The sequence below is a fragment of the Budorcas taxicolor genome, chromosome 10, assembly GCF_023091745.1.
Source record: "Budorcas taxicolor isolate Tak-1 chromosome 10, Takin1.1, whole genome shotgun sequence".
Classification (NCBI taxonomy): domain Eukaryota; kingdom Metazoa; phylum Chordata; class Mammalia; order Artiodactyla; family Bovidae; genus Budorcas; species Budorcas taxicolor.
The window spans coordinates 48,179,927-48,205,404 of NC_068919.1; the positions used below are offsets into that span (position 1 = coordinate 48,179,927).

The 25,478-nt window shown below is 43.8% G+C and overlaps 1 protein-coding gene across 1 annotated transcript in view; it reads left to right on the forward strand.

The window, feature by feature from the left end:
* Positions 1-22,123, forward strand: part of ANXA2 (annexin A2) — a 44,440-nt gene extending 22,317 nt beyond the window's left edge. The window contains exons 4-13 of the mRNA XM_052646397.1: positions 7,394-7,488; positions 10,687-10,800; positions 13,916-14,006; positions 14,918-14,997; positions 16,320-16,379; positions 18,057-18,150; positions 18,817-18,912; positions 19,360-19,418; positions 20,669-20,791; positions 21,759-22,123. Coding sequence (XP_052502357.1) covers positions 7,394-7,488; positions 10,687-10,800; positions 13,916-14,006; positions 14,918-14,997; positions 16,320-16,379; positions 18,057-18,150; positions 18,817-18,912; positions 19,360-19,418; positions 20,669-20,791; positions 21,759-21,818 — 872 coding nt within the window. The 3' untranslated portion in view covers positions 21,819-22,123. The remainder of the gene's footprint in view (positions 1-7,393; positions 7,489-10,686; positions 10,801-13,915; positions 14,007-14,917; positions 14,998-16,319; positions 16,380-18,056; positions 18,151-18,816; positions 18,913-19,359; positions 19,419-20,668; positions 20,792-21,758) is intronic.
* Positions 22,124-25,478: the final 3,355 nt, after the last annotated feature.

Sequence of the window (25,478 nt, forward strand, 5' to 3'; positions counted from 1 at the left end):
TCCTTTATTTTCTAACCAGTCAGCCCTGCCCTGAGGGCCTCCTGAGTCCTTTATCAAGCAGAATGAAATCTATTTTCTCTGTGCAACCAGTGTGTCTTGCCAGATGTGAGTCAGCATCCTGTTCAGAGTGGCCTCTTGGTTCCTTGCCATGGTCAGTAAGGATACACATTTTCCGTGGAATGCCACATGTGGAGCAGGCCTGGGGTTTCCACCCACAGAGAGGAGGAGACTCCAGGAGGCCCATTTTGTGGGTTTGGATTCAGCCATTATTTTAGACTGCAGGAGTTCTTTGTTTTAAAACTATGATGGATGGTTTAAGAGACCCGCGACCCCGGAGTTTTCTACGAGAACCCTGCTGTCAACGGTGCCTTCCTGTAGTATCACTTGTCAGAACTGTGGCTTCAGGTGACTGCCACTTAGATCAGAGACTGATTTTCCAGATGCCCTAGCTCAGAGTGGACTGTTTTTATAGTTAGCTGAGAAGATTGGCCAGCCATCTTCATTCAAGGAGTAAATGCTTAAAAACTTCTGTGCTGTTTTCTCTCAGGGGCCAAATAAATGTGTGTCTTAGATCCTCACCAGTCTTGGAAATTTTAACTTCTGTTGGTGCTGAAAAGACATTTGATGTCCATTGGCAGAGGACTGGATGAAATAGATGTGGTACACATATATGATAAGATATTATTCAGCCATAATAAAGAATTAAATAATGCCGTTTGTGGCATCATTGATGGACCTAGAGATTATCATACCAAGTAAAGTAAGTCAGAGAAGGACAAATATCATATGATGTCACTTATATGTGGAATCTAAAAGTATGATACAAATGAATTTATTTGCAAAACAGACTTAACAGATTTCAAAAATAAACTTATAGTTAGCAAAGAAGAAAGGTTGGAGGGAGTGATAAATTAGGAGGCTAGGATGAACATATGCACACTACTATACATAAAATAGATAACCAAGAAGGGCCTACTGTATAGCACAGGGAACTCAAATTCAGTGTTCTGTAATCTATATGGGGAAGGAATCTGAAAAAGAGTAGATAGATGTACATGTATAACTGAATCACTTTGCTATACACCGAAACTAACACAACATTGTAAATCACCTATATTCCAATATAAAATAAAAACTAAATTGAAAAAAACATTTAAAAAAATCTGTCTGAATCCCAGAATTTACTGTGTTTGCACCCACATTCTGTGGGATCGCCCATCCGTGTCACTTTTTCCCAGGGTGAGGCTTTGCTCACATTACTTTGTGACTGTCCATATCCAACACAGGAAGAATGGGAAGAGGAAGGAGGCATTATTCCAGTTTGTTGTTTTCTTTATGCTTTTGCTTCACTCACACAGTTTATTTTCAAGCTGGGCTTCTTCTCTTGGCAAACACTTCCCTTCACACGGGCACAAAAGAGCAGAGAGTACAGATCCAGAGTGGCAGAGGCACCCACGCCGGGATTAACTTTGTTCAGTGTAGCGGTTTCCTGGAGTGCTGGTACTCGCTGTGTATTTTTTGACGGTGATTGTGCTGACATAGGTAGCTGAGTGTTCGGCCATCATCCTTCAGCTGCATCCTGGGCAGAAGTGATGAGTCACCGGATGACCCTTGCAGCTTCAACCTGGACTGCACCATTTTCCGCAGGAATTACCGTCTCACCAATTATGATAGCAGGTTGAGAGGAAGCAGCGGTGTTCTGAAGATAAGATGGTTAAATCCCACTGGCAGATGTGTGCATTCTGCTGTTCCAACATAGGATATGCCTTAAGTGGCTTTGACTCAACCATTGATTCTAGGCCCAGTGATTTTTTTTTCCTCTTTCTAGTTCGATTTGAAACTTGAAGACAGAGGTAGGGGAGAAACAGCTGATGTAGGTGAAGCTCTCAGGAGGAGGAGGGGCTTCTACTAGTAGACAGTTTTTACTTGTCTCTGTAGTTGCTGGTATTAGCATTTGTGTAATGTATCAGATCCTTCACTGGTCAGGGGTCCCAGCGTGCTGGATACTGCATCACAGCAGGCTGGTTGCGTGATGAGTAATTTAGGTAAAATACACTGAGATGCCTTCAGACTATAGCCGTTGCTGCCTCCCAGATGAGATTCAGGTTAACCACCCAGGCTCTTTATGGGGAGTTCCAATAATTGGATTGGATTCTGACTGTTGGCTAAACACTAAGCTGCTGTGAACAGAAAGTTTCATTGTTTGATTGCTAAGAGAAGTTTCATTGCTCAAGAGCATGGGACTGCACTGAAGTTTGTGGAGTGAACTTTCTTCAGGTGTTATTTCTTACCTGGGTTTTGAACAAAGGTAAGAATTTCTTTCCCTAAGATTGTAGCTGACCCTGCACCTCACAGAAGCAGTTGGTCAGTTCAGTCAGTTCAGTTCAGTTCAGTTGCTCAGTCGTGTCAGACTCTTTGTGACCCCATGGACTGCAGCACACCAGGCCTCCCTGTCCATCACCAACTCCCAGAGTTTACTCAAACTCATGTCCATTGAGTTGGTGATGCCATCCAACCATCTCATCCTCTGTCATCCCCTTCACCTCCTGCCTTCAATCTTTCCCAGTATCAGGGTCTTTTCCAATGAGTTAGTTCTTCTCATCAGGTGGCCAAAGTATTGGAGTTTCAGCTTCAACATCAGTCCTTCCAATTAATATTCAGGACTGATTTCCTTTAGGATGGACTAGTTGGATCTCCTTGCAATCCAGGGGACTCTCAAGAGTCTTCTCCAACACCACAGTTCAAAAGCATCAATTCTTCGGCACTCAGCTTTTTTTATAGTCCAACTCTCACATCCATACATGAGTACTGGAAAAACCATAGCCTTGACTAGATGGACCTTTGTTGGCAAAGTAATGTCTCTGCTTTCTAATATGTTGTCTAGGTTGGTCATAACTTTTCTTCCAAGGAGTAAGTGTCTTTTAATTTTATGGCTGCAGTCACCATCTGCAGTGAGTTTGGAGCCCAAAGAATTAAAGTCTGTCACTGTTTGCACTGTTTCCCCATCTATTTGCTATGAAGTGATGGGACCAGATGCCATGATCTTAGTTTTCTGAGTGTTGAGCTTTAAGCCAACTTTTTCACTCTCCTCTTTCACTTTCATCAAGAAGCTCTATAGTTCCTCTTCACTTTCTGTCATAAGGGTGGTGTCATCTGCATATCTGAGGTTATTGATATGCAAAAACAACACCCATTTGTGGGTGTGACTGGTAATGGAAGCAAGGTCTGATGCTGTATAGAGCAATATTGCATAGGAACCTGGAATGTTAGGTCCATAATTCAAGGCAAATTAGAAGTGGTCAAACAGTAGATGGCAAGAGTGAACATCGACATTTTAGGAATCAGCGAACCAAAATAGACTAGAATGGGCAAATTTAACTCAAATTTAATTATGTCTACTACTGTGGACAAGAATCCCTTAGAAAAAGTGGAATAGCCCTCATAGTTAACAAAAGAGTCTAAAATGCAGTACTTGGATACAATCTCAAAAGTGACAGAATGATCTCTGTTCGTCTCCAAGGCAAACCATTCAATATCACGGTAATCCAAGTCTATGCCCCAACCAGTAATGCTGAAGAAGCTGAAATTGAACAAGACCTTCTAGAACTAATACCCCCAAAAGATGTCCTTTTCATTATAGGGGACTGGAATGCAAAAGTAGGAAGTCAAGAAACACCTGGAGTAATAGGCAAGTTTGGCCTTGGAGTACAGAATGAAGCAGGGCAAAGACTAATAAGAGTTTTGCCAAGAGAACGCACTGGTCATAGCAAACACCCTCTTCCAGCAACACAAGAGAAGACTCTACACATGGACATCACCAGATGGTCAACACCAAAATCAGATTGGTTATATTCTTTGCAGCCAAAGATGGAGAAGCTTTATACAGTCAGAGAAAACAAGACCGAGAGCTGACTGTGGCTCAGATCATGAACTCCTTATTGCCAAATTCAGACTTAAATTGAAGAAAGTAGGGAAAACAACTAGACCATTCAGGTATGACCTAAATCAAATCCCTTATGATTATACAGTGGAAGTGAGAAATAGATTTAAGGGACTAGATTTGAAAGACGGAGTGCCTGATGAACTCTGGATGGAGGTTAGTGACATTGTACAAGAGACAGGGATTGAGACCATCACCAAGAAAAAGAAATGCAAAAAAGCAAAACGACTATCTGAGGAAGCCTTACAAATAGCTGTGAAAAGAAGAGAAGTGAAAAGCAAAGGAGAAAAGGATAGGTATACGCATTTGAATGCAGAGTTCCAAAGAACAGCAAGGAGAGATAAGAAAGCCTTCCTCATCGGTCAATGCAAAGAAATAGAGGAAAACAATAGAACAGGAAAGATTAGAGATCTCTTCAAGAAAATTAAGAGATCCCAAGGGAATATCTCATGCAAAGATGGGCAATAAAGGACAGAAATGGTATGAAGCAGTTTGTAGAAGCAATTTAATATACACAGACACATTGCCAGCAGCCTTTCCAGTCCCTACCCGTGCTTTTCCACCTCTAGTGGTGATTCTAAAAGAATACCAGGGAGCTGGTTGAAATGGTGCTTCCCAGGTCCCATGTCCCCAAGCGTCTTTAATCAGATCTCAGGATGGGGCCCAGGGTGCTGTGTTTTTAATAAGAGCTTCACGTGACTGTCATTCAGGTGGGCTCAGGACCTATTCTGACACAAACACAACTGTGTATTTGTTTCTAGGGAAGAATACTTTTTTATGGGTCAGTATTCTTGGCCTACATTTAGGTCAGCAACCCCAATTGGTTTCAGAAAATATTACAGGTTAGAGGATATAATTGTATTTTGTTATTTCCCAGCATTTTCAGATTTGGGTAAGAAAGTTAAGTGTCAAATAAAAAGACATTTATAAACAAGCATTTTTTCTAATATAAAGTTAGAGGTATAGACTATTGAGAGAGAGAGAGAGAGAGAGAGCACCTGTGAACACACTTGTGTGGGTAGCCATGCCTACCCATGTGCCCAGACATACCCTAAAGTAGTCCCCAAAGCGTTAATGAGTCTGTGAAGAAATCTATTAGGCTTGGACCTAATTGAGACTAAATGTACGTTCAAGTTCAATTTTATGTGTTAGTGTTTTGTGGAAGCAGATCTGGAGGTCATGGTTCAGATCCCTTTTCATGCTGGTGTAGAGACTGGGACCCCAGGAGGGCAGATGTCTCCATGGGTAACAGCAGCTTCAGCTTCAGCTTCCCACCTATAAACTAGGAAGAGAAATAGCCACCCTGCCACATTGTTGTTGTGAAGGTTACATAAGATGGTTTGCATTAGGATGTTTGAGAAACCAAAGAGAATGATACAGATACAGTTCCTGACTATCATGCATATCATGTTTTATTCTAACCAAAGTATTTAGAACCACACTAGGAGTCTCTTGAGATGAAATCACTAGTTGACTCTAAATCAGTGGTTATATGCCATTCCCAGTGTATATATTTTTTCAAAATACCCTTTTGATGCTCATCATGGTGAATTTGGAAACTCTAGATAATTGAAAGGACGAAAACTTGGAATTATCTATAATCCTACCACTCAGATGATCACTATTAAAATTTTGGTATAAACTAATATAACACTGTAAATCAGCTATACTGTAATAGAAATTTAAAAAAAAATTATTTTTGGTATAAAGAGGTTTTTGTATTTTCTTACATATGAGCATTCATTTTAAAAACAATCAGGTTAGATTGGGCATACTGTTTTGCAACCCATTTTTTTTCCTTAACAGTATATTGTGAACATTTTTTCATGTCAGTTAATACCATCATTTAAAATGTCTATATAGTACCCCACTATATGAACAGAAACATTTATTTAATCAGTTATTAGATATTTCGCTGTTTATTTATTATATGCAGTGCTGAAATAAGCATCTTTGAAATAATGTCATATTCAGCAGTTGGGTATCTACATTGCCACTGGCTAAAGGCATAAATGCAGTTAAGGTAACTGACTAACATTGGTATACTGTTTAGTTGCTAAGTTGCATCCCAACTTTTGCCACCCCATGGACTATAGCCCCCCAGGCTCCTCTGTCCTTGGGATTTCCCAGGCAGGAATACCAGAGTGGGTTGCCATTTCCTTCTCCAGGGCATCTTCCTGACACGGGAATAGGACCCATGTCTCCTGTATTGGCAGGCAGATTCTTATTGCTGAGCCACCTGGGAAGCCCTAACATTGGTATAAAATCACTTAGAAATGAGTATATAAATACAAAAATAAATCTTATTTATTTTTATACCCAGAAATTCTAACTTTCTGCTTTTCATCTTTCTAACGCACTTGAGAGTTTAGAGTATCTTCTCTGTCAGTCTGCTCTTGACCTCTGCCTCAGAGCATGACAGTTACGACTTTGGCAACTCTTGATTTCCTTTAGGCCAGGCTTTTTGCAATTCATATATGACCCTGTAGGCTTAACCACTCTGCTCTCTCGCACTCAGAAATTACCTATCCTATTATGGCAAAGGCTCTTCCTTTTATTAAACAAAGTTCATTATCAGTCAGGAGAGAGACCTTTCACTTTCTGAATTTTTAAAATTGTGCTTTCTTCAGTTAAATGGCATGTTAGGAGTATTTCTGATGTAAAATTGGAAACTTTCAGATACCAGAAGGCATTGCTTATCTTTGTAAATACACATGTTCCAATTAAAATAGGTACTAAAATATTTTCGTGGCACTTCAAAGCTCCCAATTTAGATTTAATTTAGATTAAAACACTTACTCTTTTTAATAAAGTTATAAAATTGATTATTAAAATTGCCTATTGAAGATTAAAAGCAGTGGAACTTTTATTTTGCTTACAAAACAATTTAGTCTTCGGTAAGTAGGATTGTATTAATCAATTATGCTATTAAAATACAACTGCCATATTAAATCTGACTCATTTGTCATGACAGTTTCTATAATTATAGAAATTATACCTAGCTGCTTATATAGCTGTAATCCTGCAATAAATATAAATAATTGTCTCTATTAATTCAGGTTACAGTTACTGTCTGTTAAATCCCCAGTTAAATGGCAATTCGGGACCTTCATTTAAAATCCCTCTAAATCTTTGTTGTTCATTTGACTGCCGAAGCTCACAAATGCACCTCCTACTGTTGGTTCCAGAAAGCAATTTATGAATAAAATAGTTTTTTTTTTAATATGGATATTTTGGAGGTTCAATTGGCCTTGAGGTTTCAGGCTGTAAGGAAAAAAAAAAAAAGGATGTACATGTTGGGTTGAGGGTGCTGACAAAAAGAAAGAGAACAAATCTTAATGTCTTGGTATTTCAGTTTATCAGGTTGAAAAAAAAATGCTTAAACCTTTCTTTGTAAACCCAAAGGACTAGAGTATATGGTTGAGTAACTCTTCACAACTTGTATCTTCATAGGTGTGGATGAGGTCACCATCGTCAACATCCTGACCAACCGCAGCAATGAACAGAGACAGGATATTGCCTTTGCCTACCAGAGAAGGACCAAGAAGGTACAGCAGGCTCAGGACTATAGGGCACTGCTTGTTGAATTTCAGGTCCTCAGCCATTAGTTTTTCGTTTCATGAATTCTCTTACCAGCAAGCGCCTTCTGGAACCCTAGGGGATCCAAGGTTTCCCCCTTCCATCCTTGTAAGAGTCACAGCTCACACATGTGTGGCCCGTGGGGTGCTTGGAGGTCATTCATAAAGACCACAACCTCTTCTAAGCCAGAGCATGTAGAGGCAGCAGTTCTGGAAATAGAAATAGAAAGGCTGGGGAACAACAGCACCAGGTATCATTTACTGAATGCTTACTTTGTGCTGGGCATGTGCTTCTCTCATTTCAATGTAACCACTCATTTCATCTTCATGAGTTCTGTTGGCTCTTGATAAAACGTTTTTAATTTAATCTTAGGACACTAACCTCTGTTGAGTATTGATCCTGACATGCACTTCTCGTTAAAGTAAAAAAAAAAAAAAAAAAAATTCACTTGCGTTCTTAAGACCTCTGGAACCACCAGGGTTTAGTTAGTGTAGTTTATTTGGTCTCCAGGCCATCTTCAACATGCCATGCTGCCATTGCTGAAAGGGTCTTCTCTGGTTTTTTTCACTTGCTTGTCCACTAGTGGTTAAGGATCAGCCCAGCACTTGTTCATCCTTTATTTTTTCACAGTGTTAGGAAATTTTATTTTTAAGAACAAGCTGCTTTATTTTTAACTTATTGCTATTAAAGGTGTTTGATTTATTCTTGGATGGTGCCGTAAGCGTGGCTTCCCGCAGCTTCCGTTTTATAGTTTTCACTCATAGTCACAGTGGAGGTGAGCTGAAACGGTTCTAGAAAAGATAGTAAGCACAGTGGAGGTAAGCTGGAAGGATTCTAGAAAAGATGTTTCTACACTTGGAGTGGCATGACCCCCAGGGTCCAGGGAGTTGTAGGTCAAGCCCAAGCCCAACCTCTCAAACAGTTGGGAAGGACATAAATAGGAAAGCATGTGGTTTCTTTCCTCTCATATGCAATAAAGCTCTTCTTCCAGCTAGACTTTTACTAACCTACTGTAGTGAGGCATGGAAGGGAGTGTTTATTCTCTACTTTCCCAAAAGGATCTATGAGCTGGTAGAACTGAGTTCTGTTGGAGCTGAAGACCTACCTCTTTGGACAAAATGCCTGCAGTTGCTCCTTCAGCTGTCACTTACAGGGCGTGGTCTTCGAACATAGCTGGGTGTGGACACACGAGTGTACATTGAATCATAGAAGCCTGGATCTCAATTTCAGATGAGATAGATGGAGAACCAAGCTCTTGCATACCCTGCTGGAGGGAAGATACTGCAGAATCATGCTGGATTTGGTGACCTCACAGGCTTTGCTGTGGGCTGGGGTCAGCTCACTGTCCTACTGATTCTTGATGTCCGTCAGACTAAGGAAAGTTGTTATATTTTAAAGTGAGATACATAAAATACTTAAGATAACTTTCTGCACACTTATTTTTGTTTTATTTTGCCCACACTGTGCGGCATGTGGGATCTTAGTTCCCCGAACCTGTGCCCCCTGCATTGGGAGCATGGAGTCTTAACCACTGGACCATCAGGGAAGTCCCTTGAGATACTTTCTGAAGGAAATCCTCAAAGCAGAACCTTATTGTTTACATAATAATGGGAAAAGCCTTGTATTGTAGAGTCTTTAACAATAGGGACCAAGGCTGCCTGGGTAAGAGGCAAGCATGGGCACAGCTAGTACAAGTAGACAGGTGCTGGGACAGAGGATTGATTTTAATGTTTCTTTCATGTTCAAGCAGATGCCAGGTTTCTCTGTATAAGGAATGGTCGTATTTTATTTGTCAAACATATCTGGAGTTTCTGCAGAGTGCAAAGCCCTGTGCTTAACAGTGTGAGAAGCAGGAAGTTGACCCCCCATGAGAAGTTTATTATAGATGTGGAAGAAGTCAGTAGGTGCCCAGATGCTATTTAAAATCTGAACAGAGAATGGATGGAGGGAAGTGTCAAGGGTAGACTAAATTTGGAATTACCTAACCTCAAAGTTCCAAGTTGGAAAATTGGTGCTATAATTGGAAGGAGTAGCTTTGAAAGTCCCCTCCTAAGTGCTAGGTGTTACTAGGACTTGGGGAAGCCGGAGAAAGTAGGTGATGAAAGAGTTGGTCCAGACTATCTCTAAGACCCATCTCAGTTCGCAACGTTTGTGAATGATTTGAGAAGATTCTCTGAAGCAGGCTGTACATCACCCCCTAAAGCCTGCACACACCTCTAGAGGCTAAACATCACAGATGCCATGGGTGCTGCTGGAGAGCAGGGGAGGAAGAAAAAAGGGACAGAAGAAGAGGGAAAAAGTGAAAAGAAAGAAGAAAAATTATTGTAACAAGAGAGTTCAGCCATCACTCAGTGCTCATGGTTTGTAGGAAGTATAATCCCTGAGGAAGCATCTGTAAAAGCCACATTGAATTGGGATATGTCTGCATATGTGTTGCTGACTCAGGCCTCTGACTTGAAATCAGTCAGTGGATTTTTTATGGTGACAGTGGAACCTTCAAGAAACAGTACACAATGGGGAAGTTAAGGAGTGAATGGGGGGACTTTATCCTCACTACCTCTGTCAACACCGTTCCAACTTGGCATGGAAAACAGAGTTTCTCTCAATAGGTGAAGTGTTTTGCATAGGAAAACTTCATGACCTACTTCCAGCCACGTGGTGGCCTCTGGTTTCAACTGGAGACTTTCTGGAACCACCTCTGGCATAGTTGCACAAAGTCTTTTACAGGAAGTTATCAACAGGCCTTGAGGGCTCTGCTTCCCTTGGCAGCTCCCCACTCTGACCACCTCCTTCTTAGCAAGGCCCTTGACCCTGGAAAGGGCCCTGCCCTCTGTAGACTGAATCACGGGTGAGTGTAAGCAAGTTGTGAAAGGCATTCACTCATAGCTTTTTGAGGCTTTGTGGGCTGCTCTGGTTTCATTTTATTTATGGGGGAGAAGGCAAAATCAGCTTGGATTTTATCAGAGCAAGGTCTGATCTTCCAGTTTCTGACCTTTGGGTCTGGCCAAAGGGAATACAGTTGAAGAATACTTTGACCCAACACCCCAGAGTTGTCAAAGAATCACAACCTGCTTTACAAACACAGGCCTCTATTTTTGTCTTACTAGTTTTAAAGGAACTATCAGTTACTAACCAACTTTTCCATGTTCTCGCCTGTTTCTCTGAAGGAACTTGCATCAGCACTGAAGTCAGCCTTGTCTGGCCACCTGGAGACAGTGATTTTGGGCCTTTTGAAAACACCTGCTCAGTATGATGCTTCTGAGCTGAAAGCGTCCATGAAGGTAAACATGTGTAAAATGCAATCTCTGTCAAATCTGCCATTAATATTTGTGAATTACAGCTTTCTGAGTATAATTAGGTGATTTTCAGTTTTGTTGAATTCTCATTTGGAGTCATTTTGGGGGAATGAACTGAAGCTTTAAGTCTCAGGATTTGTACCAAAAATATTTCAATTACTTTTTTTAAGACTGTAAAGAAATTTCATGATGCAGAGAAGTCAGTTACCAGCTGCTACTGCTTGGCACCTGGGCAATTGGAATACCATTTGGAAAAACTACTTCCTTGATTACACTTCCTCCTTAAAAAAGATTTGTTATGACATTAAGGCAGAAGTAAAACTCATAGCTTTTGTTAAGTGAAGCTTAACAGAAATCTGCTGATGCTCTTTTGGTTGTTTCTTCTTCTGACCTTCTCCTTGCTGGTCCCATTGTTTGATTCAGATTTCGGGCAAAATCAGAATATCAGTGGATATTAAGTGTGATTTCAGATAGTGAATGGTTCCTATGTTTTCAAAGCACATTATTACTGAGTGTTGTTTGTATTTTTGCAGTTATTTTGAACATGGATTTTAAGATTAAAGTAGATAGTAAAAATTCCAGGTTGCAAGTGCCCCTGTATTTTATGTGTACCTAAAACATCAAGTGTTACATAAATGTAATAGATACAGAAACATAAACGCGTGTTACAGTAAAGCATAGAATCCGTTCCTAAGGTGCCTGTGACACTTTGAATAATGTGTCACTGCCCTCTGCTGGTAAAGCTGGGTAAAGCCTCAGTATAGAGGCAGAAGCTGCAGTTCTGATGTTTCATTCTAAGTCCGAGCGTGTTTTCTGTGATGCCACCATTTCTGAATTAACGGAGAGACAGACCTGTAAGCCTGTCACTAGCTGATGTTACAGTTCAGTTGTCATCGCTTCTCCCACAGAACACTTCGAAAGGGAGGCAGGTTCCTAGCCAGGCATTTCCAGGGCCCAGAAGTTGATAGCTCAGGGCTGCTATTTGCTCTGAAATCAGTTTTCCAGCTTAAGCCTAAGCTGTGCTCAGTTTATTTGAGCAGACTGGCTCTGAGTTATCTAAGTAGACTATGTTGGAGGGAAGGTATAATTAAGAATGATAAGATGTCAACAACACTTAAAGATCCTGCGTGATAAAAAGAACACTGAAAACACTCAGTCTTGGGACCTTTGGAGCCGTGGATGAACCAGCCTCTCCTGAGTTTCTTCTCACCATCATCACTTCAGATCAATCTACCTTATTTTCTTCAAGAATTCGTTTAGTTATGATTTGTGCGATTTTACTTGTATCTGTTATTAGGTATTAGTGACCTGAAACAGACCTGTGAGAGCTGTCCATCACCATTGTAATCTCTGTAACTGGGTCCAATGAAACGTGCTTTGACTGCTGGATCTTTGACCTTGGGCCAGCTCGTCCATTAGCTATCACAGCTGAGTACCCTTCTGAAATCCATAAAGCTCCGAGTGACATTAACTGAACAATGCTTAAAAAAAAATCTGTTTTGACTTCTGGCAATACCACTGGCAATATCTGCCATATGGTACAGTAGACATTGCCCTTGTGATGGGAACCGTGGACAGTCTGTGGAGAGCTTGGGCCAAGTTTGAAATTGCCAAGGTCACTTTTAAATATAGAGAAAAAACACTCAGAATTTTCCTGTGTTAAAATGGGCATATCAGTGATGCAAGAAAACAAATCTATGTTACTGTAGCTATTTTACATTTCAACAATGTTAAGAAATAACATTTCTTCCAATGCATGAGTTATTTTTTAGACTATGTTTACATCCTCGAGATTGACAAACTGCCCCTTAAAATATGTGAAGATGCTTGGTAGTCTCTGTATAATATTTATATAGAATGTTGTGTAGACCTTTTGCTAAGGGAAGGAATTTTGGTTTTGCAAGCACCTCTACATATCATGATTAAAAACTCTGGGAGAAGAGGCTTTGGCTCATAGATTAGATTGAGGAATAAAATTCAGAATTAACTATTAACCTGAGGCTTAGCTCATATTATACAAACTACTTTTTCAGGGGCACATAAACTCTAATAAGTTTAATTAATAGCTGACACACTTCTCATGTGGATAAGTAAGTTTCTTATTGTATTAACACCTTATAATTGATTTACATTTTAAACAGTGGTAATTCTGCTTAGTTCAAAGTGATATTTCCATATTCGGAAAGATGAGTATTAGAGAATCCTGATTATTAAATCTTGACTTTGATCATGAAGCCAGCTTTGAAATACATGTTTCATTGAGTCCTTTCAAGCTATCTGGCACGCCAGCTCAAAAGTGTATATATTAAACTTGAATACATCACCCATCAAATTCTCATTCCTTAATAAAGTGTTGGTGTCTAGGTTTATTTGGCGCTTCATTATTTCCTTTTGCTTCTCTAAAATGCCTGAAGAGTGCATAGTAATCAAGCAAAAATGGAAGTACAAGAATGAAATTTTTAACATTAAGCCAGTTTTACATTTCAAAGAGGTAAAGCTAAAAATTTTATCTTATCTATACCTTTCCCTCGTAAAAGACTTATTTCAATCTAACAATGCTGGCTGCCAACAAACAGCTCAAAATCTCTATATTCCTTTATTTTAAATTAATGAGCAGAATTGTGTAATAAAGTAAATGATTTCTTATCTATGAAAATAATGGCTGATTATTAGAGGAGTTGAAAAATAAAGAAACAAAGAGAAGATGAAGTTATTCATTTTATAAACCCATCGTCAAAAAGGGCTGTATTCTAACATGTTGGTGTATTCCATTACTGTCTCTTCCCATTTAACTATATGTTTATATATAGTGGGGAAATATATATATGTGTGTGTGTGTGTATGTGTATATATATATAGTTGAGCTAAAAAAAATGCCAGTTAAACTGTCCTTTATTCTAGTAAAGCTTTTTTTTTTTAAAGGAATAGAATATAACATTACCTTGTGCTAAGGACTCAGTACAGATCCCTCAGGAGGAATGCAGAAAGGGGCGCACTGTAGACTGAACTCGTGCGTGCAGTTTACCTGATTGAGTTCAGAGAAGTGGGCTAGTGGCCGGGAGGGGTTTCCCTGCTAATGTCTGTGCTGCCCGGTTCCCAGGGGCTGGGGACTGATGAGGACTCTCTCATTGAGATCATCTGCTCAAGGACCAACCAGGAGCTGCAGGAGATCAACAGAGTCTACAAGGAAAGTGAGTAGCCCCAGGCCCATGGTGCATCCACTCCACCTTGTGTCTGGGACCACTATCCTGGCCCCCTGGTCTGGTGTTCAGGATAGGATCCCTGGATTCCATGTGTAGAAATACCTGCCATCTGGACTGTCCAGGGGTTTGCTGTGACCAGGTCACTCTCCTCCATCTCCTGATGGCCTGAGCTTTGTGACTGCATCCCCCTAGAACTAGTTCAGAAGGATATACGGGAGGGAAAGCAGAGACTATGAAACAAAAGAGATCTGATGGGGAGAAGTAGAAAGTATCCCCCGTGGATTTCATGTACTGAGTGCTGTCCAGTGTCTGCTGAGGCGATTACCAGACTTGACTGTGGGTCATTGTTTCAAGAGACAGCAGAACCATGTGTACCAAGCAGTAGAGGAGGCCAGAGGTGGAGTGAGTGATGCAGCGTGCCTGGTGTGCGGTACTTCATTTCAACATAGGTGTTGAGTAGGAAAATACAAATTCATTCAAAAGTACCCTTTAATTCTTAATAGTTTTTTGCCGTTGTGCATTTTCTCAATCAGTGGATATAAAGCACAATTGTGTGTGTGTGTGTGTAGTCCTCCAAATTTTTTGATGTTCTAAATAAGTATAATGAAGAAGTTTGGGAAATAGTATTTGAGCTAGACAGGAGGTCCCTAATCAAAGGCGAGCTTGAGGATTCCCTGTCTGATCCTTCTCTGTGTATTGCTTGTCACTGATAATAATATAATAATACTAGTTCTGATTTTATGAGGGTAAAATTCCTTCTTGAGAATCCACCCTCATTTTTAGGGGTACATCCACGCTGCCACAGATTTCTGCTTTTCAGAGGCTTAGTGGGCAGAGGATGGGTAGGGTGGCTGGCTGCATAGGCAGGAGGTGTTAAACCAGATGTGTTGTTTTCCAAGTGTACAAGACCGATCTGGAGAAGGACATTGTTTCCGACACATCTGGTGACTTCCGCAAGCTGATGGTCGCCCTCGCAAAGGTTAGTTTCCGGCTCGTTTCTTTGTCCTTGCTTCCTCCCAAAGCAAGTTGCATACCTCATTTTATACTTGGGAGCGAATTAACTCAGTCCTCTGGGCCTGCATCAGAAATTCCAGCTGTATTTTGACAGTGGGTTTACACTGTCAACTGCAGAGTTGTCATTTTTGTATAATAGGATTTCTTATCCTGCAAAACCATATGGTCAGGTGGACTTTGGGGCCAGAGGAGGAAGAGGCAGCTCTTGGCTCCTGGCCTGGATTTCTGTTCCAGCCTTGTGACTTGGGGCAAGTCATTTTGCCTCTCTATGTTGTCACATAGGACCCAGTGGGAAGTGACCCTCTTGTTTCTTTCACCTGTTATAATTTCTTAAGGGATGGTTTGCCCAGGTAGTGGTTTGCCTGGGGAGAAGGTCTTTGCTTGTTTGCCAAGGTTAACACATTAATGTAGCTGAAAGGCACTTCCCTTCTAAGTCTGAGTTCTGACCCATGTGCACTTTAATGACTCTGAGCGCTGCAAGGGAAGAGGAATTTCATCCAGGAACCCTGAAGACAAGTGGGCACACTCCGTCCTGGCCACCTACACCTCCATTCCGCCTTCCCCAGCTCCCTTCTCTACCACCTGCCCTGAGTCTGGTCACCTACCCATCATTTTGAAATCCACTTGTACCGTTTTACTCATACCCTGATCGAAACTCATTTCTGCTGTATCACATACAAACCCTCAACTGCCTCAGGCATCCTCTGAACCCTGGCCCTCCCTTAGTCTTCCTCCCCAGGCTTTCCCCCTGCTCACCTCACTCCTCTGAGACTTTCCTCTTGCGTGGAGGGGGTTTCTCCCATTCCCTTGTACCACCCTCATCTGACACATCCTTTGGGTTTACCTCAGCTGTACCGCGTTGTCCATAGACTTTGCTGATGATACTACTTGACGGATTTCTCTCTTCTTTTGCATTTCACATCTGCTTAGAGCCACAGATACTTGGCTTTACCATTTATCCCATCCTTATTTCTCCTTCTGGATTGTCTGCTTTCTGAGGGAAGGAATTTAAATATCATTACCTTTTCGGGGGGTGGACAGAGGGTGGATTCTGTAAGGTGCTTAGCCCAAGAATGGGTACCACAGAGGGTACAGCCCCCCACTTCACTGCCTCAATTATTGTAGCAATCCTTGGTCTTGCCTAGACTTTTAAGTGAAGAATAATTTTCAGAGGGTGTCTATTCAGTAAATAGTGGCTTACATGAGTTGGGGAGAAATCAACATTTTCAGTTTTAAAATGTACAAAGATATACATTTGATGTTCTTTCTCTCTTTTTTTTCTTTCAGGGTCGGAGAGCAGAGGATGGCTCTGTCATTGATTATGAACTGATAGACCAGGATGCCAGGGTCAGTGCCAAGCTTCTTGGTTTGGTGTTTTGTTTCCTAGTCTCTGGATAGTCTTTGTAGTCATCTGTCCTGCGTAACAAATTACGTCGAAACTCAGTGGCTTAGAACCACAAGCGTGTATTACCCCTCGGTGTCTGTGGGTCAGGCCCTGGGAAGTGGCTTGGCTGGGTGGTTCTGGCTCAGGGCTTCTCATGAGGTTGCAGACAAATTGTTGACCAGGGCTGCATCCTCTGAGGGCCTGACTGTGTCAGGAGGCTGCCCGGATGACCCACCCACGTGACTGTTGACAGGAGGCTTAGTGCCTTTCCACGTGGGCCTCGCTAAGGGGCTGTCTGAGTGTTCCCAGAGTGTGACAGCAGGCTCTCCCAGAGGGAGTGATCTGAGAGAGACAGCGTCAGAAGGAAGCCAGGTGCCATTTAGGATGTGACCTCAAGAGCCCCACACTGTCACTTCTGCCACACTCTGTTCATCAGAGGCAAGTCCCTAGGTCCAGCCTCCAGACAGCAGGAGAGGAGGTGGGCTCCATGTTTGGGAGTGAGAAACGTCAAAGAACCTGTGGGCTTCATTTGCACTTTCTGGGAGCCATAGTTTTACAACCTTCTAATGCTGGTGTTAGTTCCAGGATCAGCAGCTGACTCACATTTGCTCGTTCAAGCTTTGCTTGTATGGAGGAACCAGTTTCCGCAGGGTGTGCTACAGCTGTGCACACTGGTGTGCAGTTGCTGCAAATGAACCCTAATACAGTATACAACACACAGCAGTGGAAGGAGGTGGTAGAGGCGTGGCCAGGGACGGGGAAGCCCACTGCCCCGGGTGGTGGGGGAGAAGACGAGGGAGGCAGAAGTCCTTCCTTCCTTTCTGGCCAAATGGAACTCCTGCTGCTTCTCGTCCCATAATCACTGAGAGCTAGTTGGGAAGCTGATTCAGATCACTGTGAACTGCCTGCCTTTCCCAGAGGGTCGACAGATGTCTCAGTGTATTTCAGAGGAGCTGAAGAACAAGGTTAATTTTAATTCATTTTCGTTTTAAAATTCAGTATATTTCACACAGCACTTTTAGCAGAAGGTAGAAAAAGCTTTTTAATAAAGAAATGGAAGTTAGGCTTTGCAGCGCCCAGATAGTGGACAGTCACTCAATGAGTATTGGCTCCTGCGTAAGCCTTTCTCCCGCCTTCCTTGACATTCTTAGCATTACTTGTAGCCCCTAAATTTTCTAGAAACTGAGAATGTGGTTGAAGCAGCTTTTTTTCCCAGCTACATCATTTTCTCAGTCTCTAAGAAGCCCAGGGTGGGCACCTGACCTGCAGCTGTCTTCAGTAGATGGAAGGGCCACATGGAGGCGAGCTGGAGGCACTAGTGAGCATTGGCTTATCCTTCTGTAGATGAGTAGAAGCTCTTGGTTCTTCCCTCAGCGTTCAGGGAAGACTGGTTCAGCATCCGCCTCACAAACAACCTAGTCTCATACTGCGTGTCCGTGCCTCAGGAAGACTGCTCTTAAGCAAGACTTTGACACTGATCAAGAAAATAGCACATTTTTCCTGTGCCTGCCGTGCCATCCTCTCTCATTTGGCATTTTGAAAGCATAGATTTTTTCTTTTTTTGTGTGTGTGTGATGTGTTTTTAATGACCTTGCTCTCTGGATTGTGGGGTTAACTTTCCTGGCTGGTTGTGCTCATAGGATCTCTATGATGCTGGTGTGAAGAGGAAAGGAACTGATGTTCCCAAGTGGATCAGCATCATGACCGAGCGGAGCGTGTGCCACCTCCAGAAAGGTGGGTGCTGCTCTGGGGAGGTCTTAGAGTCCCGGGGCCCGAATGAAGGGCCCTCCCAGACGGGTCATTGCCAGCGGGTGTCTGTGTTGGGGCTCGGGTCTGCCAGAACAGAGTTCATTCTCCACTCTGTACCCTGTGATCTCACGCATTTTTCCTCGCCAAATCCATTCAACCTTCTCTCCCATTTTGGATGCTTTTTTTTTTCCCCTAAATATTTTCCATGTTTGGTGCCTGTTTGGTGGGCTGCCTCTTCTTGTCTAGGTCATTTTCTCTTGCCACATTTTTTGAAATAATGGACTTGGCTGGGTGCTACATACTGGTTCTAGTAGCTTAGATAAAATAGGTGTCATTTTCTCTTGCCACATTTTTTGAAATAATGGACTTGGCTGGGTGCTACATACTGGTTCTAGTAGCTTAGATAAAATGGGTTCCACTCTATAGAGATGAAGATGGTCAAAATACACGCCCTGGGCTGTGCCATTCAGGACAGATGCATGGGAGGGCTGCCCCAGGGCAACTGGTACAGTGTTGGCCCTGGTTCACAAGGCAGTCCCTAACCCCCAGAATGCTGTGATCATCCGTGTGTGTGTGATGTGTAACTCTGTGGGTGACCATTGACAGCTCTCTTAGTGGCTGTTACAATAATTGTTTGTTGCTTTTCTTTAGTATTTGAAAGGTACAAGAGCTACAGCCCTTATGACATGCTGGAGAGCATCAAGAAGGAGGTCAAAGGAGACCTGGAAAATGCCTTTCTGAATCTGGGTAAGCAAGTGCACACACACACACACACACACACACACACACACACACACACCCCGCCCCCACCACTGCCCCATCCTAGTGGACATCAGCTTTCAGTCCACTGTGCTGAAGCAGAGAAGTAACAAATGACCACCCTGATAATTCAGGTGGCTTTGGGACGTGTGACTTCTTTACGTGTTGTAGGTAGTTTCATAATCTTCACCGTATGAATTTAAGATGTGGGACTGAAGACGGGGTTATGTTGGTAGGATGGAGAGCTGCCCAGGCAGAACAAGATAACCAGGGAAAGGGCTCTGTCCTTGGGGGCAACACACATATATGCGTCAGTTTCTATGGCTGTCAGACTCCCCTGATTTGAAAGCACTCGGGGCTTTGGAGCATCCCCTGTTTTCCCTGAGCATTTCCCATTGTGCAGCCCATTTGCTGACCCTTTTCTCCTCCCCGCAGTCCAGTGCATTCAGAACAAGCCCCTGTATTTCGCTGACAGACTGTATGACTCCATGAAGGTAAGAGCAGCCTACCGAGAGGCCCATGTTTCCACACTAGGCTTTCCTTTCTTTGTGGCCCAAACTAAGTCTCCGTAACTAACGGATGGCGGGAGAGACCTCATGTCTAGGTGGCCACACTGGTCAGCTGTGCTTGCACCTGTCAGAGGGAAGCTGCAGTCCGTTGGTTCTCAGTCTTCGGCTTCTCCCAGCTACTTCAGTGCATTTTTGTGGACAGGCAGAAAACAAAGTGCCATGGGACGGAAAATGCCAGATGGTGATCACATTAGATTCCTGCTCAGCTTTCTCAGTGCTTCCCCGCTAGTGCCCCAGAGTGAGGATAGGCAAGGAAGGGAGAGGCTATTGAGCAACCACTGTGCCGTAGGCATTGTGTGGCTGACCTCATCGTAAATCATTACTGAAAGACCTATGGGGCTTGTGTGGCCATCTTCTTTCTAGAGGAGGAGAATGGAGCTTGGAAGCTTTCGGCTTGCTTGAGGTGGCGTAGCCGGACTTGAACTTGGGTCTGTATGAGTCCAAAGCCAGCCCTGCAGTTCTCCCTTCAGTGGCCATCTCTTCCCACAGTCCCATCCCCTTTCCCACTTGTCACGTGTGCCTCATGCTTCCCGGCTTCCGAGCCCTTGCCGCCTCTTCCTGGGCCACCCTCTTACCCACACGGCCTCTCTTCCCGTTCCCCTTAGGTTCCATGTCACATTTGACCTGTTCTCTGGTGTAAGGTTCTGGAAGTAATCTCAGTGGTCCTTATTGTTTGTACCATTCATGATGGCACAGAGCTGTGGTGAACGTGGTTACGTGTGCTCCCCGAGCCCCCAAGAGCCAGGAGCTTTGTGTTACATGGGTGAACTCGCATGCTTTAACTCTGAGCCTTGCAGTAGTTAGTGCTCAGTTCACGTTTGTTAAATGCATGGTGTGGAGGGGTCTGTGCCACCGGTGTGTTTGGAATTCCGAGATGCTCATTGTTCTTTAGGGAGCAGTTTCACTGTTATCATTGTAATCTCTTAGGGCAGCATCAAGAACCTAGGTCAGTTCTATGTGCAAGAGAACCGACTAGACTTTTTTATTACTATATATATTTTTTTTTTTCTGTGCAGCAGGCAGGATCTTAGTTCCCCAATCAGGGATTGAACCCCTGCCCCCTGAGTTAGGAACTTGGCGTCTTACCCACTGGATCACCAAGTCCCCGCTAGACTCCTTTTTAATGATTAACATTGTCAGTGAATTGTATCTTAGAGTGTGAATTTGATTTTCAGGGCAAGGGCACTCGCGACAAGGTCCTGATTAGAATCATGGTCTCGCGCAGTGAAGTGGACATGTTGAAAATTAGATCTGAATTCAAGAAAAAGTACGGCAAGTCCCTGTACTACTACATTCAGGTAAGCCCCACCTGGCCATCAGAAGGCTGGGGGTCTCAGGCGGGTGTCTGTCAGAACAATGGCAAAATGGTGGTTTTCTGTTTCCTAACTCCCCAGGGAAGAGATGCTACTCATCAAATATCAGGGGTTTATTCTCAAAGTGCTATTACAACATGTCCTGAAAAGTTAAAGAATCAGGCAAATATTTTATATTTCCCACACTTATTCTACAGTGATAGTTGGTGTTTATGACAGTGATCCTATAAAACTTGCTAACATCCTGAAAAGACTTCAGTTAATTTAAACTGCATTTTATTATATTTGCATTTCTTAAAACTCCTCTGTGATAAGCCTGGGCAACATTTCCTCACTCAGAACCCCCGTCTCTTCCCCACGTTTAGCCTGTCCCTGTTTTGGAGGAATGGAGCATGCTTTTATAAGCACTGATTGCAGTCACTGTGGTCCCTCCTGCTGTGTTTAGTTCAGACGTATGTTGCAAACCCCTTTTTCTGAAAGATCCTGAAAATGTCAAAGGCATGTCAGTGGTCACCAGGGATGAATTCAGAGCTGAGTTCACTACAACTAGGTTTCATAGGGCATATGTTTAAAATTCTGGGGCATTTAGACTCTAAGTAATTATTTCCTTAATCTATCAGCTTCTTCCCACGCCCACAAGGGGCCTCATGTGTCTTCTCTGGAAGGGTGCAGACTGGGGAGAAAGAGGGTGGTATCTGCAGGACCTCAGTGCAAGAGGAGCAGACCAGGTTCTGTCCTCAGCTCACGTACCATGTTAATCCCCAGAACCCCCCGTTTTCTACGCTTGTGGCAGTAATCCCCCTGGACCATTCTCTGAGGATCCTCTGATGGGGTGGGGGCATCTGGGCAGGTCCCACAGGGCCTCCATGTGCCGTGGGCCTGCTTCTCTGTTCCTGCAGAATTTGGATCTGTCTCCTGACCTAGAATTTCTTTTTTTCTCGGCCATTTGTAGCAAGACACCAAGGGCGACTACCAGAAAGCGCTGCTGTACCTGTGTGGTGGGGATGACTGAACCCCTGCGAGGGCCCAAGCATCCAGGACAGCTGCTCCGTGCTCCAGCTAACAGTTTTCCACAGTCAGCTTGCGGCTAACAGCCCCCTGTGCCCATCCCTGGGAGGATGACATTAGCGCTGCCCACCCCACCCGCTCTTTTGTTAGTTTAGTTTCCTATGCATTACCTGGCGTTCCTGGCTAGTCCCTCTTTATAGCCAAAGAAATGAACATTCCAAGGATTTGGAAGTGAAATCTATGATGTGAAACACTTTGCCTCTCGAGTACTGTGTCATAAACAGATGAATAAACTGAATTTTTACTGTAGGAACAGGTACTTGTGGACCTTGCTCTCAATTAATTGTTTCAAAATCAAGACATGCTTCAGGGTTGTCTTGTTCAGCTGGTAAGGCTGTCCCCTCGAGGAAGAAAGCTCTTGAAAGGAGCTGTCCAATATGGTAGCTACTATCCAGATGTGGCTGTTTACATTTATGTTTATTTAAATGAAATAATTTAAAATGTTAATTCCTCAGTCATGCTATTGACATTTCAAATAATCAGTGTCCATATGTGGTTAGCACCTAGTGTATTGGAACAGCACAGGAGGCGTATCAAAAGTGGATTGGGTGCACCTTTCATTATAAACAGAAGATTGTATTAGGCATTTCTGTTTACCCAAGGGATAAACAGAGAAGTTTCTTTGGGGGAAATCCCAGAATGACCCCTTCATCTCTGCTCATCTTTATACAGGTGAAAACCAGCATCTGCAGGGGCCTCAAACTGGGAAAAGGGGTGGGATGGTGTGTCCAGCAAATACTGCATATATTCCCATAAGAGTCAGAGGAATAAACACCATCCTGTCCCAACCTTGAGGGCTCACATGTCAGTGAGTCAGGCTACAGCATTCTTGTCCAGGAAGTGTAATACAAGTGGACAGGTGCACCGAGAAGAAAGCGGTTTTGCCTGGGAGGATTGAGAAGGATGACCCAGAGAAAGAAACATTTCAACCTCACCCTGAAATCTAAGGGAGAGTGTTACAGCTGGCAGGAAGCTCTCCACACACTTCACATGGTCTTGATCATGGAGGAGAGCTGATCCTTACACCTGGTTCACATTTCAAAAGGCACAAAGGGTCAGTGCAGTGAGAATTACGTCTCCCTCTTACTCTCCTCCCAGCCAGCCAGGTGCCTTCCTAGAGTCACGTGGTCTCTGGTCCTTCCTTCCATGGATTGGCTAGGCTGCAAGCTAAACAGGTATGTGTATTGATGTATCTGTCTCCATTCGCCAGGTGAAGACGCTGTTCTTAGGCTTCTTAGCCCAGGACCTTGCAGACAGCTTGCTCATACAGGTATCTCCCCTCAGCTGGGGGTAGGGCTGGGGCAGTGTTGATAACTATCCCTAAATTCTTACATTTCCTGTTTGTAGAGGATGCTCTGGCAGTTGCTAATTCTTGACTTCTGGCTAATGTCCAATGCACTTGGTGGCCTGCAGGGTCTAGGCAGTAATGGAAATGCAGGTGTGAAATGGGCTGGTTGGACACAGAGGGGAATCTGGAGAACCTCTGCCCCACTTTTCAGCCTTCAGATCTGGTGAAAACAACACCATATTAAGTACATGATGCGACATCTGTGAGCTGACTGATTTGCTATTTTGACCTTTGGCAAACTTTAGGTAGAAACTCAGATGGAACATAACTCTTTGAGTCCCTAAGTGGCCCTTGAAGTGCCTGTAAATCCAATGAGATACTCTTTAAAATGCAAGTTAGCGGGGAGAACAAGATGGCAGAGGAGTAGGTGGACCTGGAGTGCATCTCTCCATGGATACATCGGGGATACACCTTCAGACACTGAAATGCATGCAGAACACCACTTGAGAGTGAACAGGAGTACCTGACCAGTGGAAAAGAATATATAGAACCACATCCCTTGGTAGGATGAAGGAACCAGGGGGGAAAAACAGGAGTGTTAGTGGGACTGGACCTGCTCTCGATGAGTTGGGGAACTGAAGCAGGGGTCCGATCCCCACATCAGGGCAATTGTCAGAGGCAGAGGAAAAACGTTTAAGGCTGAGAGTGAAACAACTGATCTGTGCCACCCTAAATGGAATGAGAGTCAGACAGTCCTTGCCGCAGCCATGTATACCCCAGACAGGAACGCTGGTCCCCTAGAAGGTGCAGCGGCTAGGAGCTGGAGTTGAGGGATTGTGGAGCAATCCCAGGGTGAGGGCTGCTTGTTGACTGTGAAAAGACAGATCGGGGGGATGTGAGGGAAGAGATTGTTGGGGGAGATGCCTGTGGAGGAAAGCCCAGCAGCCATGGAAGCAAGGCGATACCACTGAGTCCAGCATAGGGGGTGGAGCCATCACCATAGCCTCTCTCCACACACAGGCCAAAGTAGGCAGCTGAACAATGGAGAGGCTGGCCCAGCAAGTGCCTGAGGCACTAAACTACAGAGTAGGACCCCACCCAGGGTGCCCCTTTAAGTGCCTGCTGCTCTGATCCACAGTAGGATCCCAGCCAGGGGGCTCCTCTATGTGCCTGAGGCACCAAACAACAGAGAAGGACCCCAGGCAAGGGAACCCTTTAAGTGCCTGAACAGGCAGAGCTGCGGAGAAAGACTGGCCAAAGAGGCCTGATTGCCAGCTATAAGAGGCTGGAACAAAGACTCTGATAGGCCCATAACTCCTGTGCCGAAGGCAGTCCATGTCCCTGCACAGTTGGCGCCCCCAGGGTCCCCATAAACCAAGCAGCTGCACCGCTTTCACGCTCAACTCTTACTGGGGCCCAGCTGCCACAGGCAAAAAAAGTCTTCCGTCTATGCACGCAGGGTTGCTTTGAATGTGGCCGACTCTGCAACACTGTAGACTGTGGCCTGCCAGGCTTCTCTGTCAGGGAGAGGGGTTCTCCAGGCAAGAATACTGGAGCGTATTGGTCAATACTGGTTGCCATACCCTTCGAGAGCATATATTTCCTGCTGCCCTAGTCACCAACCCCCCGGAGTACCTGGTGCTGCCAGATCCCCTGCGACCCAAGCAGCTGCACCACCTCCACACCTGGCCCCCACAGGGACAAACCCAAGTCCTCCAGGGCAGCCGCAGAAGCACACCCCAGTGGACAACCCACATGCAGTGGAGGAAATTAAACCACAGTTGAAACTCGGGGGCAGTGTGGCTAAGGAAGAAGACTGAAAACCTTCCCACCAGCTGTACAAGCTGCTGATTAAAATCACACGGTCAACTAGACAGCCTATGTGTCTTTGGAATATATAAAAAGCCATTGAAAGCTCCCACAAAAGAAAATGCACTAGTGCTGATAACTGTGGACATTGAAGGCAAGAACACACAGGAACAGGGCCAGATTAGAGTTGCCCCCACAGCGGGTCCAGAGATCAGCAGTGTTGGAGGACATCCTAGGGAGGAAAGGTGGACTGTGACTCCTGGTGTGGGAAAGGACTCTTGACAGCAGTGACTCGGTAAAAACATTTATTATTTATTATTTTTTGACTTGTTCTGTAGAATCTTTCGGATTTTTCCCCCCTGTGTTGTACTTGTTGATTTTATTGGCAGTATGAAATCCAGTTAAGCTTTTGAGTTTGTTTTTCCCCTCAGTCACATTTTTTTATTGTTGTTATAAACCTCTGCCTCTACATTGGGTTTTGGCAGTTCTGTAGAGTTTTCCTTTTCC